This window comes from Danio aesculapii, chromosome 23, assembly GCF_903798145.1.
Source record: "Danio aesculapii chromosome 23, fDanAes4.1, whole genome shotgun sequence".
In the NCBI taxonomy this organism is placed as follows: domain Eukaryota; kingdom Metazoa; phylum Chordata; class Actinopteri; order Cypriniformes; family Danionidae; genus Danio; species Danio aesculapii.
The window spans coordinates 17,999,657-18,015,663 of record NC_079457.1 but is presented as its reverse complement, the minus strand read 5'-3'; the positions used below and the strand labels follow the sequence as shown (position 1 = coordinate 18,015,663).

Sequence of the window (16,007 nt, the reverse complement as noted above, 5' to 3'; positions counted from 1 at the left end):
CATCGTGTCACCCATTTTATTTTGACTATTAATATAATATAAATTCTATTTTAGTAAATAATGACTGAATTTGAATTTTGGGTGAACTATCCCTTTAATAAAATATTCAAAAAAGATTTACCAAATTATTTTCTTTCACAAACATTTACAGGTTTAAAATACAATGAGGATGACTAAATGACTTTTTGCGAGACATATCCCTTGAAGACCATACTGTAAATAAACAGCATGATGCAGATACTTAGTGTAAGAAACATGTATTTAACATGCTTTTGCCCATAAACTATATTCTTTCAACTGTTGGCAGACGTTTACACCAGCTATAGCGCCCCTTGTGGCCATGCTCACAAAGTAACACACATCTGCCTCATTTCAGAATGCAATAGTGCATGAAATTGAGCTTGCGTAGCAAGAACTGTGTGCAAGTATTTGGGCCTAACCCCCAAACATAACTCTAAAACTGACTGATCTTAAAGGATTTTGATCTAGGAGCATGTCCTACAAGGATAAATTATGTAAAATGTCTTGAAAAGAAATGTGTTTAATATGCTAAGTCGGTGTGCATTGTGTGTAAGTTGTCTGTGTGAGTTGGAGAGTGTGTATGACTGTGGCTGCAGGTCGAGATGGATGGAGATGAGAGAGAGCGAGCTTCTAGGACAGCTGACGCACAATGATGGGAAATTGGACCGCTGCTTTGATGAAGAGCAGGTAGAGGCAGGTGTAGAAGAGGGTGATGCTAATGTTTACGGATGAGGGAATTGTTATAGAGGGGGTCTCATGTGCTCTACTCTGATGTGGCCTTATGTAGCAGCTCTGCGGGAAACTGAAATCATGTGCCAACACACAAATACTAGTAAGAACCTAAGAAACACTGGGAAAAAAAAGACATTTGTGACAAAAAAATAAAAATAAATGCATGTAAAAATATTTATTTTTGAATTTAAGACATATATTATACAAGCTATAGCTCTTTGCCAACAACCCCAGTCAGCATGTTTATCTTGAAGCATAATACTCCAAAAACGATGGAAATGCAAGAAAAAAATAACAGCTGAAATGGCAAGAAACAGCAGTGAGACATAGTTTGCAGAACTTAACATTTATCCTACCCAGGTCAAATTATTTACTGGCTGCTGGCCACATGCAGGAGGTGGACAAACAGCAAAACACAAACTAATATCTAGAGTAGTTGAACAGTTTACATTTTATAGCCTCAAGTTGTTGACTTGCAGCTTACCGAGGGAATGTAAACAATATTTGTTATTTTGCACAAAGCTTCTCTAGCATGTATGACCTGAATCAGTGCAGAAAGCTGGATGAGTCAAGAGGGCGTGTGAACGAACAGTGTCTGAATATTAATGCACAGCCTCGGACTAAGATCCATGCGTATGTGTGCATTTAAAAGCAAGACATACTCTTGCCCTTCACACTTTCAAGCTGCTGTCTGTTAATAGTTACCACATCTGCCGTTGTTAGGGCAAATATACAATCCCATCCCAAACTCTGATTTGGAAAGCAAGCATATTTAGAGAGTTGTCATTTTAACGTGCGATCAATTGTTGGGAGTTTAACATGTAAAGATTATGATGCTTTTTTTGCAAGGGAATTATTTAAAGGGGTGGTCCAGAGTGTATTTTTAAGGTTTGGTTGTGTTTATAAGATGCAAAGCAATGTGTGCTCATGCTTCATTTTTAAAAAATCACATAGTTTTTTCAGATATCTTACTTTGATTATATACAGCTACTCAGCTAACATGAAAACGACTGCCGTATTTCCTAGTTCCTCCGAAAGGCCCGTCCTCAAGAGGCTCTGATTGGTCAGCTAACATAATGTGCTGTGATTAGCGGATCAGCTCCACGTCACCAGGAAAAACACCCCTACAAGCACACGCTTTTGTGCTGTGTAAACACTGTCAATCAGAGTAGCTGTTAGCCGTATCAGTTTGAGCCTGAATCAGACAGAAAATGACACAGAGGACACAGCTGAACCTCATGCCTGCTCTCTAAAATCAAATCTGACAAGTGTCTTTCACATATATTTGGGTTATAAGCATGTGTAAGTAATATGAAGTGTTCACATATACTTTAAGAGTTCATTATTTAAGAGGTAGAATGCAGGAAAAGTGTCCACATAGAGAGACACCGCAGCGCAGCTGAAGATTGTGGGTGTTTACAGTGATTTGACTGATAAATATAAACTCAAACAGCATTTCCCATTGTTTAAATCCTTATTTACATCCTCACTACAACATACCGTTAACGCTAGAAACTGTGCATGTAATAGATCAATTTCAACAAATAAAAATACTTACAGGTTGTGGCTCACAATCCACAACTTCGTCTATTATGGTTGGAGGAGTTTTTTAGCTGAATCCAGCACTGAACTGGGAGAGATTCTGGAAGCTGTCCTTTGTCAAATGCTAGCTATATATTTTTTAACAATTTTCTGGAACATAATTAAAATTAAACTGTAAGCACTTCTCTCCTTGTGTCGTGTTCGTTGGAAGTCCAAATACAGAAACAGAACAAGCTCTGCGGATATAGCAATGTTTGGACGGCATTTTAGCTTTCTCTGCTTTAACATTACAGCACCTCTGGCCATGCCTCTTCGCTGCACGGGGTGTGAGCATGTGGTGAATGCGCATAACCTGAAGCGTTTGTGATCTCAACAGCCTGGATGTATTTTTTTGTAGTGCCCAAACTTAATTTGCTGTAGGCTTTGCTAATCTAACTCTGTAAAAGCCGTCTCCCTTTGCATTAAACTTTGAGCATATTACATTCAGAGATGTTGTTTATGTTCACATAGCTACATTACACATCAACTAAAGTTTAAAATATGATATTGTAGTGGACCCCCTTTAAAAAATAATGCATAGCTGATATGGTTAGGCGTCTGTTACACCTTGTGAGTGAGCCTGACGTTTTCCAGGAAATTTGTCAGGCTTTGTCCATGAAATGCTTTTATGTGTAGGAATGATTGTTATTATACATCCCATCTTCTGTGGCTAATTAGAAAATGTCATTTACTAACAAAACCTTGAGTCGTTGAGGTGTTATACATACATAGAGGAAAATAATGGCACACTTAAAAACAAGTTAAGCATTCATCAGCTTCTGTAGTACCTAAAAGTACATAAAACAAAACACACCCATCAGCTTTTATAAAGCACATAAGCATCCAAATACTCCTATAATGTATAATAATTCACACATCCAGGACCATCGACCAGACATAAACAGTCAAACTCCTATGCACCTGCTTTCTTACGGTAGCCGCAAGCCATGAGTCCTGAGATTCCTCAGTCAATACCTATCCGCTGATCCATGCGACAGCATAAACTTTCAACTTACCACATCGGCACCTCATAACAGACATTAATCCCATGGCCCTGAAATCAATACGCCATCATTTCTCTTTTGTGTATTCAGCACCCTAAACAATCCAGCAATAACAAACACAAGCAAACACGGGCTGTATTAATGTCCCCATCCGTTAAAACGGTCTAATGAAGCTTTGTCTCATAAATGACTCTGTCTGGGAGCGTAAGCAACGTTAAATATACATTACTCTGGGCCTGGAAGTGTGCGGTCAGGGGCGCGCTGAGCACACATTTGGTGTGGCTACACAAACAGCCGTCTATGAATAAATAAATGGAGAGTGGTGCTTGTCCGGACAAAAAGGAAGAGTCTGCTTCAAGCCTCGGGCAAATTTACACCAGCCTAGCAGCCACAGACCAATAAAAAAAAAGCTGAAGGAGTTCAACTTTCCCTCAACAAATCAGTCAGATATTGGAATTATAATATTGATTTTTTAAAGCATGACCTATATGTGTGTTGGAATTGACATTTAAGACAGTGTTTACACAAGAATGATGTAGCCAAAAACCGAAAAAAAATTTTCCCTTGCATTTTGAAAACGTTTCACATTCACATGACTGAAAAATGCTATATTTGTTATGCCAGACCAGTATTTAGTGCTGTCACCTCCTTAGTATCAGTACCTGGCCATGTAAAGATGTGATGCCATGCGCATGTATATAGAATTTTCGGTATGTACGATGACTCTCCACTGTTGGTTCTTATGTGAAGTAAATTGACATTTCGCTGATTAAGCATTAGCAAACACTTGAGCAACAACAACACAACAATGTACTCCTCCATTGTTGTGTGTTTGTTCGTTCTTGACTACATAGTGGAAAATAATAACACATTTAAAAACATTCTAGGAATCAAGCATTCATCAGCCCCTGTTGTTGTGTGTTTGCTTGTTCTTGACTTTAATCTACACCTCCCTAAGTGAAGTTGTATAAACTAATTTCGAGAGGGTCACGTGCTATGATTGATCACTGCTGGTCCCGCATCAATAATCATCGATAATCCAATCAGATTAATCCAAGTCTACAATAAATATAGCCCAGTTCATCTTACCTCCCTTATCTTAGTTTTTGAAGAATCCTGTATACACCACATCTCCCCCTTTCCCGTTTACCAGGGGGAGTTCTCGAGACCTATCTGACCTCGGACCCCCTTCTATGCTATATGACCTGGCAGGAGCCCTGGTTTCAAGTATCCCAGAACTTAGGGTTCTCTCCCAGGACAGCATGCCAAACCTGCTATTATTATCAAGCAATAGCTAAGTGTGAACTCTTGAAACATGTATCATGCACATGATGTTGTCATTTTAAAGATTCTCATGTTTGGGTATCTACTCAAACACAAGAACTTCTACTTTGTAACTGCTTTTCAGACTGTATGTGTTTTCAGTTCCTAAAACACTCTTGTCATGTAAACAAACAGCCAAAACACATAAAGCTCATCATAAGCTTTGATAAAGTAGTCTTTGAGGGGTGCCTGAATAACTGATGACAGTTGAACAAGTTTTTAGGATCACGGACAGCTCTGGGCTGTATGTTCTGTATCTACACTATCACAATAATGTCTACTTTGTAACTCCTTTTCAGACTAATGTGCTTTCAGCTACACAAACATTGTTGTAATGCATGCAAACAGGCTAAACACATAAAGCTCATCATAAGCTTTGATAAAGTAGTCTTTGAGGGGTGCCTGAATAACTGATGACAGTTGAACAAGTTTTTAGGATCACAGACAGCTCCGGACTGTATGTTCAGTATCTACAGGAAGACCATAATTTCTACTTTGTAACTTCTATTCAGACTTTTCAGCTACAAAAACACTCTTGTCATTTAAGCAAACAGGCAAAACACATAACGCTCATCACAAGCTTTAATAAAGTGCACTTTTTGGAGTGCCCGAATAACTGATGACAGTTGAACACGTTTGCAGGATCACGGACAGCTCCTGATCCGCTGGCATAAGATGCCAAATTTAGTGTTGTGTAAGACAGATAGTGACGACAGGAAAAACAGAGCCTCCTTCTATACGAGCATGCTTGTTTATTTTAATGAGCACGTATGTGAAGTGGGACGGTGAGATGTATACTACATGGTCCAACTCATCCGGATCCTCAGCGGAGAAGCCATACCTTGCCATCAATCACGGGGAGAAGGCACAGGAGGAAAGGAGGAAGACAGAAATGGGGAGAGCGACAAACAGAGAGAGAGAGAGACATGGGGGTGGAGGCGGATGCAGGTTTGCTGCCAGTTTCTTGATTAATCTGGACAATATTCTGTCTTATGAGTCATTTCATTCCCCAACATAGCACAGCTCTCCTCTTCTCCCGCACAATAAAGAGGTCTCGGTAAAGGGTATTGACCACTTTCTAAAGATCTGCCAGCCTGGAAGACAAATGAAGTGTGGCCTCACATTCAGCCGTATTAATATAATAATGATATCCGGCTCTGCGTCCCTGGCTGCCACACCTCAGCCCCATAATGTAGGATTTGATGAAGAAGGAGAGCTGAGGAATTACATTCGATTAGCACTAAACAAGAGAACGAGACGTGGAGTGATTAAATCAATCAAATGCGGGACCGGGACAGTCGCAGCGGGAGTATGTGTGGATGTGCTGTGTGTGTGTGCGAGAGATAATATGCCCTTAACACCTCCAATCTCTAAACAGTCATTCCCTTTCCCAGACAGTCTATTCTGCGTGAGTGAGAACTTTTCAGAAGGGCCAACGAGGAGCCGAGCATTCTGGGTAAGCGCCGATAATACGTCCCCTCAGCAGATCTCCACCGTTATGCAGAGCGAGAAGAGCAGAGCCTCGCAATACCACCGAGACATGCCTAGAAGAATGAGGCGCTATCTGAGTGAAAAGCATTTTAGAGGGTAGGAGTGCCGAGATTCCTCATAGGCTTCTTTTCTCATTACCTCCTCTCCTCCCCTGTCTTATTACTGAGACTTTTCTCAATAAAGGAGATCGAGACTGGATAAAAAGGCAGCCACACTCACAGTCTCTTTGCTCTCTGTACGTTTCTCTCTTTTTCGTTTCCTCTCTATGATCACATTCCCTGAAAATGCAGTTTCGTGTCATCGTTTGAGGCTCTACTGTGCTCAGATTGGGTTATGTGCATTCTGGGTGGTCATGTAACCTTTGTGGATATGCTCTCTGGGACGAAAATGTCTCATAGACACTATTTTTACCAAACAACAAAAGGTCCTGTCTTCAAAAGCGTATTATTTTGGTTAAGCCTGCCCTTAAAGACAAGATCAAATGGATGACTAAAATGCAAATTGACTAAATGGTAAACTGAGCTTTTTTTCATATTTACATCATCACTTAAAAGTTTGGGGGCAGCATGATAAATTGTTTTTGGGGGAAAAAAGTCTCCTGCAGGGCTGCACGGTGGCGCAGGGGGTAGCACGTTCACCTTACAGAAAGAAGGTCGCTGGTTCGAGCCTTGGCTGGGTCAGCTGGCTTTTCTGTGTGGAGTTCTGTGTGCATATTCTCCCCATGTTCGTGTGGGTTTCCTCTGGCTGCTCCTGTTTCCCTCAAAGTCCAAAGACATAGTATAGGTGAGTTGGGTAGGCTAAATTGTCCGTAGTGTATGAGTGTGACTGAGTGTTATGGGTGTGATAGGTTGCAGCTGGAAGGGCATCCGCTGTGTAAAACTTATACTGGATAAGTTAGCGGATCATTACGCTGTGGCGACCCTAGATTAATAAAGGGACTAAGCCAAAAAGAAAATGAATGAATGAATGAAAAGTCTCCTGCAGCTCATCCAACCTGGATTTATTTGATCAAAAACACAACAAAAACAATAGCTATTAACTTCATTTTTATAGTGGGGCCAGTGAAAATTTTGGAAGGGCAAGTAAAAATCTAAACGGGCCAGTAGAAAAAATCCTTAGCATTGAACCCTGCCATGTAAAATGTAGTATTTTAAGTTTAAATGTATTTTAAAATGCAAATAATTAAAAGCAGAATTTATAGAAGCAGTCACTCTAGTCATTGTAGAAATCATTATACTTTTTTAGTTGCTTTGATAAAAAGAAAGGATCAAAAGAACAGCATTTATTCAAAAAAAGAAAAAAGAAATCTATTTTTTAAACTTTTTTTTTCATTTAAATTTAATATGCCCTTGTTGAATAAAATATAACTTTCTTTCATAAATACATAAAGACAAAACAATACCGACCCCAAATATCTGAAAGGTACTGCAACTGTAAAAGTCTATCTATTAGCCCAATGATGAACCTAATAGCATGGTCGAAGGCTAAATCCACGTAAGTCTTTACTAGCGCTTCTGAAAAGTATTTTGTTATCTATTAGAATTTATTTATATTTGTTTTCAACTCCGAATTTAATCTGACTCAAATTTTAAGTGACAGTCCAATTTAGACTGTATTTTTAATTGTTATTACGGATCACATTCTTTGTTCATGACTCAATTTAGAGTTTTTGATTTATATCTGATGCCATACTTTTCAGTTTGGGACCAAACGCCACTTAGGATTGTGTTTCTTCTCATGGACACTATTTTGACACTCTGAAGTTAGTACGAGAATGCAGGGTTAACTAATACCCAATTAGTTTGGTTGTCTCCTGCTCACTCATACTAAAAGAGTAGTTAATTCAGTCATTTCCATACAACTTGCTTGTATCACGCCAATTACAGAATCAAACAATAAAAAGCCAATTCAGAAATGCACAACATCAATTACTTAAAGATAATTCCAAGAGTTAGAAACGGATGAGTACTTTGCAGCATATAAGTCTCTGATGCATAAGCTCAGAGACTCACACACTGCAATGGGGTTACCTGGCTACAAGATCCTAATGACATTTTTTCACCTTACCCTTAAATACTCAACTCGGAACAAACAGCCATAAATTGAAGACAATAAAAGATTCACAAAGACCTTTGTCTGGTCATGAGTTGATGTGTAAACTATTTTCCATGCAGCTTTCAGTGGTAGTTCTACCAGGAAGACCTAATGTCACATCACTTATCACAATCAGTTCCAACCAATAGCCAAGAGACACAAGGAATATATAAGTTGTCCATTCATTTCATTCATTTGGTTGCAGGTACGGACGCTGACATTCACCCACCATTCTCCCCACCACCACCACCACCACCACCACCAGGTTGGCCCTGTCCAGGGGGGAAGTCTCTGCCCCTGCCTAGGGGGGAAGTCTCTGCCCCTGCCTTCGTCCTCGCCAGTCCTAGCTGGATCTAAAAGCTTCCAAATCAGGCTACGGACAGGGGCTCCACCAAAGAAATCCTATGTTTTGTTAATGATACTTTTGTAAAATAACACTCATCAATAAATGTAATTCAATATCATAATTATCTCCCTGGTCTTTCAGATAGAACTGTAGTGGAGTATCTGGCAAAGATCTTAACAAAGTCAAAGTCACCAACGGATACAAGAGAAATTCTGAAATATTACTGTGACATTTATACCATTTAACCAATCACAGAGAGACGTGATTGATACCAAACATGAAAGGGAAAAATGAAAGATTCACAAGATACACCATATTAAGAACTTGGAGATTCTGTGTGGAGGAGTATTGGTGACCTGCTCTGGTGGAGAAGCTAAAGTAGATGGCATAGAGGGGGGCTCAGGGTGGGTGGCTCAGACAGTTGAACAACTGGTTTCCTAGCTAATCTCTTTCTCAGATTAGAAGGTTTATTGTTTAAGTTCCTAACAATTCTCGTGGTCTTGTTACCTGGAATTCCATAACAGTTCTCGGTGTGATATTATGGAGAGACTTAGCCATCACTACACTTTAGCAGTATATTTACCTCATAGTTAAAGGGACTCAAAAAAAACTTTTGTCACATATTTGGGGGACTAACTCGGCCAAAACGATGAGATCACCGCTTTCTATGTATCAGACAGTCAGTGCACGCACTCGGTGTGGTCTATCTGAGACTGCTGGGACATGATGAGGGTGCTGCCAGGCCCTGGAGACTGATACCATATGTGTAAGACAAAATCATGCTGGAACAACCTGCTCTATCCTGGAGACAGAAATCGAGCACCTGAAGCGGCGGTGAAGCAGAACATGAGTCAGCTCAGGGGATACTGAGAAAACGTGGGACAGACTTAGAATAATATTTCTGGCAAGATAGAAATGTTGCAACACAACCCTAAACTTTCCTTATTTTAAAGTGTGTAATAAGTCAATGGTAAAACAATTATTGTTCTTCCAATTTGGAGCAGTTTGGGTCACAGTAAACACTAGAAAACAAATAGCATTTTTAACAATCATCAGTGGCTGTTATGGAAAAAAATCATTATTGCTATTGTTAATGTTACAGGATAGAGAGCTAAACAAGCACATATTAAACTTCAGCAAGCATGTTGACTCTGATTGTCTGTGATATGGACAGGCTATGGACAGGACATGATGGCAGACTTTGCGCTGATGGTCTAATGGGCAGTGTGCCTAAATACAGTGCCTTTGGCCATCAAGTCCCAGCTAGCGGACTGACTTAAAACTATGAAACTATGAATACATTAAGTACAATATACATGTACAATATGCTTATTTCACGTGGCCGCCATTTAAAAAAAAACTAAAGTGATGCTGTGGTGGGAAGAAACCCGGAAGTAGAGGACCAGCACTGTAAACAATGCAACAACATGCTGTGGACTACAAACCTCTAGCTGTTGCCCTGATTTCAAAGTGAGATAAGGTGTAAACCTCACTTTAATATCTATCAGTTAAGTTAAATTTAATAAATTAAAAGCATATTAGGCATCAAACAAAATCATAAATAAATCTTAGGTGTCCTCCTTGGCTTCAGTTCATGCCACCAGGTAAACACCGTAGGGGCGCTTCCCTGCTTCAGCCTATGTAACCCGGTGAGTGATAAAACAATGCAGTCCTGTGTAAAATCTTTGGAGCGCACACTCATGTTGTCTGTAATAGTGTTGTCACGATGCTGAAATTTTAAAAATGTCCATTCCTCGCTAACATTAAAGCGCGTTCATAAACAACGCTGATTTGCCGTTGTGTTCACCAGTGTTCAACAGAAATGACTATGATTGGCTGTGAAGTTCATCAGTTCACCGCTCTTCACCGAGTGCAAACACATGGACACTGTAACGCTTTAAAGCAGCGAAGATTCATCGGCAGATTGCTTGTCTGTGTTTGCACTTGGTAAACATTGGTGAAGTGCGGTGAACTGATGACCTGCACGGTCAATCACAGTCATTTCTGTTGAGCATGTGAACACAATGGCACACAAGCGGTGTTTAAGAACGTGTTCAACAGTGCTTAAATCTTAGTGGGAAATGGACATATTTTTATTTCAGTGTGAAATTCAGTGTAGTGACAAGTCTAATATAGTGAAAAAATCAGTTCATTAACTTGAGTTTGAGAAATGGTATCTAAAAAATGTGTTTGGGAAAGAAAACGTTAGCTAACTAGTGCCATTTCCCTTAACTTAGCTGGAAATGAGGTCCGATATCCTTTTATTTTCGCTATCCATTCAGAACGGATCACTCTTTCAGGTCACTCGGAAAGCAGTGAAATGATACATTTGTTTCACTTTCTTTTTGTTGATACAATATACAGCCAAGGAACCAGTGTTAATTTTGACAGCAAATTTTGATTTAGTTGCAGTCTTAGTCTTTTGACTAAAGTTCCATTTTAGTTGTAGTCATATTTTAGTCGTCTGAATCATTTTAGTTTTAGTCTAGTTTTAGTCAACTAAATTTCATGAGATTTTAATCAACTAAATCTACTCTATATTTAGTTGACTAAAATATATTTGGTTTAATTTAAGTGTAATTCAATTCAATATTGTATACATTTACTTACACAAAATATTTAAACTTAAAATTAAAACTAAACCAAACTGAAACGTAAACAGTCTAATTAAAAATATGGAATATAGCTTTTCCATAGAAAGACCAAAAATTAGATAAACTACTAGTCTTTTTAACCAGTCTCTTGAACAGTTTCATGCAATTAAATCTTTAAAAGGGCTTAAAATAGTTTAACTCCACTTTGCAATGTCAGTCTATAGCAAGCTTTACTGTTGTAGATTATGTTACAGTAAATGGTGCTCAGCTGTATAGCACTGAGGGAATAAGCAGATTAATGAAATATGACTGGTAAATGATAAGGTGTTATCGTGTAAAGTGTGCACTCAGTACCATGGCTCTGTTAGCCCACATAGAGGAATTATAAAGCAAAAATGTGTGTAAAAATAAAAGTGTGCTTTACTTCAAGGTAGTTTTGCTAGAATGTGACTCTCTGATTAGCAGAGACAGAACTACAGTACCATTACATACTTACAGTAAGTAATAATCACGTCCTAGATGAAGCAGTTTTTGTTTTGTGGTAGAGGTACTCTGTAAATGGCTGTTGTCATGACGTTCACGGCAGACGCCGACAGCGCACGTGAATCTAGCGCGAGTTAGATCCAGTGTTGCCAACTTAGCAATTTTGTTGCTAGATTTAGCAACTTTTCATACTACCCTAGCAACCTTTTTTTTTAAAAAAAGCACCTAGCAACAAATTTTGCACTTTTAAGATTCATTTGGCTACTTTTAGCAATTTTTAAAAAGTGACTTAAAAGAGCAGTGCCTGCAGGCTTCACTCAGAAGAGTAAATGGCTAGCACAGATTGTTTTTCTTAACTTTTAATTTACCGATATTTGTTAACATGTATAATTGTTGGTAATTTAGGAAGCAATAAATTCCAATAGTGCTATAATTGTTGTTACTTTCACAAATGTGTTAGTTTCACAAGTTAAAAAGAGTAAGTACACAAGCTATGATTGTTTAATATAATGTAACTGTTTATTATCAGTGTTATATTTAAAAATAAAACATTCTTATCAAAAAGTCTTTGTAATACGTTTCCAAATAGTCAACTATATTTTTCATATACTTTTTCATATATATTTTTATTATAGTTGTCATCGTCATCACTTAATTTTTATTTAGTTTTTGTCTAGTTTTCGTCGGAAGAAACTTGTTCGACACAAAAATTATGATGAAAATCTGACGAACCTAAATCTTACGAAATTAACACTGCCAGGTACACAACATTGCGCCATCGCAGATACCGTTCCTGTGTGACTTCAGGCAATACTTCCAGGTTTTTTCCCACCGTAGTCTCGCTTTCACTTTCAAAAAGGCGGCCGCGTGAAATTAGTCTAAATCCCTCAGTAAGTTAAACAGTCAATTGTGTAGGGCTACAGCCTCTGCCAACACCTTTCCCCAAGTCCTAATGTCCACCTGGAACATGACTGACTCACATGGGGGTGCTGAAAAACTAGAAAAATCAAAGTATAATACACAAACAACAAATGATAAATGACGTTATGTCACACAATGCTTAGTCTTGCTTCATATATTGGACTGTGACTCCAAACACACAGAGCTTAATTCAGTATCTGCTCTATCAAACATTTTTATTCAAAATATCGCTCAAAAGTAGCCTCCCACTGGGTACTAGTGCCTGGACTACAGTATATGGCATGCATTCAGGGTCAAAAACTGCACACATCAAGGAGCTATTAATATAATTAGCTTTTATGAAAAGCTTTTGAATGCTCACTCACTTTTAAATACATGATCACACCTACTTTGTGTAGAGAGGTCACTGGTACAGGTAAGTTTACAAAATAGATGATGCTTGACTACTAGGGAAAACCAATTGATTAGCTCAAGCATGAACACAATTTCTGTGAGTCCTGTAAAGGTGAAAATGACAACCCCCATGATTCACGACACCATCAAGCTAAATCATAAGCAATCAAGCTAAAACAGTAAAGTAGTAAGCAGTAAAACTTACATATTGTGCCTTTAAAACATGCTTCTTTAAATAAATAAAATAAAAAATTGCAGTTACTAAATTAAAAATGAGCATTTATTGTGTTTCATAACTAATAGTCGTTGTCATTTCCAAGTCCATCCCTAATGTAAGTCCTAAAACCGTGACTATCCATCTTCTATGCTCTTTAAAGGCCTCATCTGCATGCGATTCCTCTCTGGACCTCTGCCTGCATTGGGCTGTAGTTTTGAGGTTAGCTTTGATCATTCGGTGAGCTCAGGCTCCAGCGGGCTGTGGGGTTATGTTTAATCTCACCGCCTGTCTCCATTACAGATGAATTATACTTGAAGGTGTTCTGCTTAGCTCAGAATGAAAGAAGAAAACGAGGGCTAAAAAAATTGTACGACTGAGTTCCCAACAGGTGTCCAATTGCCAAGCAGTCTTACCTGTAAGAGCCAGTAGCACCTGCGGTGGAAGGTGGGGATGATGGAGGAGTGAACGTAACAGCCGTATAGACACTGTGGAAAGAGACAACATACAGAAACACATGGTCAGTAGAGAACACAATGAAGCAATTTCAATGTGGGTTGGTTTACAGTTCGCAGAAGCAAAGTGCGAATAAGTTTCAGAATAGAATAATTATGGAGATAATGGTGACACTATTACAGTCCATATCAATGTACAGTAACGTTCATTATAAGTGTGTGCTGCAGTTCTCTTGTCTGTTGCTTTAATTGCTTGAGGTTGTTAAAGCAAGATGGATTTTGATTGGCTGTCAGTGTTAAGATGGGGGAAAACACTCTAATGATATTGTTCTTCTGTGTTATCATTGAAGATGTAGATTCTGCAATTCTTTATGTTTTGTATTTATATTAGAGCTATTAACTTTGGTGTAAATGGGTCTTTACATGTACTTTAAACCCAACAAAAATTAAAGCATATTCATTTTAGATTTGATAACTTTTTAGTGAGTCCATAAATAGCAATAGACAAAATGTAACTATTTTTGGCATAGAAAAATTCATGAGTCATATATTGAATTATGTTTAAACAATTACTCTATACTAAAACTAAATACACTGTAAAAAATGCTGGCTTCCACACAATTCCAGTATACTTCATTTTTATAAAATCAAGTGAATTGAACATAAAACAATTAAGTTGTCCCCAAAAAAACATAAAAATTGTGTTGGTTCACGTTACGTTCCACGTATGTTTTGTGTTTGTTGTTGTGTTTGTTTGTTGTTTGTTTCGCTTTCTCTTCTTTATTCCGTTGTGTACTCTGTCCTGCCCTAGGTGTGCAACCATTGGTCGAGAAGGCTGTCCATCCTCATTATGATGCCACTAGGCGCACCAATCAGGAGCTAGTCCACCACATTTAAAAGCTGTTCGCTTACGCTGTTCAAGAGCACCTGACTCGCCACTCCTCGCTTGTGTCGACCAGCCTGTTTATTTGTGTTCGTATTATTTTGTTGTTGTTGTTTAGTTTGTTTCTCGTTTAAGTGCTTTATTGTTTAGATAAGTTTGTACAGGAAGATTATTAGGAAGTCGAATGATCTTTATGAGAATTGGATTATCAGATAAGCTCTTGTTTTGCTTATTGCTAACAGTGTGTACTTTATGCGATTCTGAGCAGAATAGTTTTTTGTGTTAGTTTACACAAGAGTTGCTAATAATTCAGGGGGGCTATTAATTCTGACTTCGAATGTACAGTTGAATTCAGAATTATTAGTCCCCTGAATTATTAGTCCCCCTGTTTATTTTTTCCTCAATTTCTGTTTAATGGTGAGAAGTTTTCAACTCTTTCTAAACATAATATTTTTAATAACTCATTTCTAATAACTGAATTCTTTTATCTTTGCCATGATGACAGTAAATAATATTTGACGAGATATTTTTCAAGACACTTCTATACAGCTTAAAGGTACATTTAAAGGCTTAACTAGGTTAATTAGGTTAACTAGGCAGGTTAGAGTAATTAGGTAAGTTATAGTATGACGATGGTTTGTTCTGTAGACTATCAAAAAATATATAGCTTAAAGGACTAATAATTTTGTCCTTAAAATGGATTGTAAAAAAATTAAAACTGCTTTTATTCTAGCCCAAAATAAAACTAATAAGACTTTCTCCAGTAGAAAAAATATTATCAGACATAAGGTGAAAATTTCTTTGCTCTGTTAAATATATTTTGGCAAATATTTAAAAAAGAAAAAAAAATTCAAAGGGGGGCTAATAATTCTGGCTTCAACTGTATATGTTTGCAGTTTTTATGATCAAACAAAATGTAGCCTTGGAGAACATAACAGACGTCTTTCTGTTAAATTAAAAAAAAAATAAAGGTCCCATAAACTGCTTTGAAATATGCATTTTTATTTAAAGTTTGAGGTAATTTTAACCGAAAAACAAAGAGAGGGTGTGACATAGTGTAGCTCCTCCCGTTTAAAAAAAAACAAAACAACCTATAGCATTTTGTTTTTATCACCGCTATGCCAGTGAGAGCAATTGAGCTCAGGTGCATCAAATGAAAATCCAATGAGAAGCTTCATGAAGGGGGTGGGGTTTCTTAGATTCTAGAGAGCATTTGATTGGTTATGATTTTATGAGAAACTGTAGTTTAAGGTGACGTGAATTTTCTTTTGCTCCATATAGGCAGAAGTGACAAACTACAAGCTTTACATGTTTATATTAGTTTTATATATTCTTAACATAAATTTTGTCATTGTTTTGGAGCACACTAACTTATAGATATCTTAAAACCTATCAACACTAATATTAACATCTAAAAAACTTTATTTTAATTTCATGAGACCTTTAAAAAGCCAACCCTTTTAATGGTAGTG

At 37.8% G+C, this 16,007-nt stretch overlaps 1 protein-coding gene across 10 annotated transcripts in view; it reads right to left on the bottom strand.

Annotated features, from left to right (window-relative positions):
* camta1a (calmodulin binding transcription activator 1a) overlaps window positions 1-16,007 on the bottom strand; it is a 656,204-nt gene that overhangs the window by 152,607 nt on the left and 487,590 nt on the right. For all 10 annotated transcript variants that reach the window (XM_056449716.1, XM_056449720.1, XM_056449714.1 and 7 more), the window contains one exon: window positions 13,614-13,685. In XM_056449716.1, coding sequence (XP_056305691.1) covers window positions 13,614-13,685 — 72 coding nt within the window. The remainder of the gene's footprint in view (window positions 1-13,613; window positions 13,686-16,007) is intronic.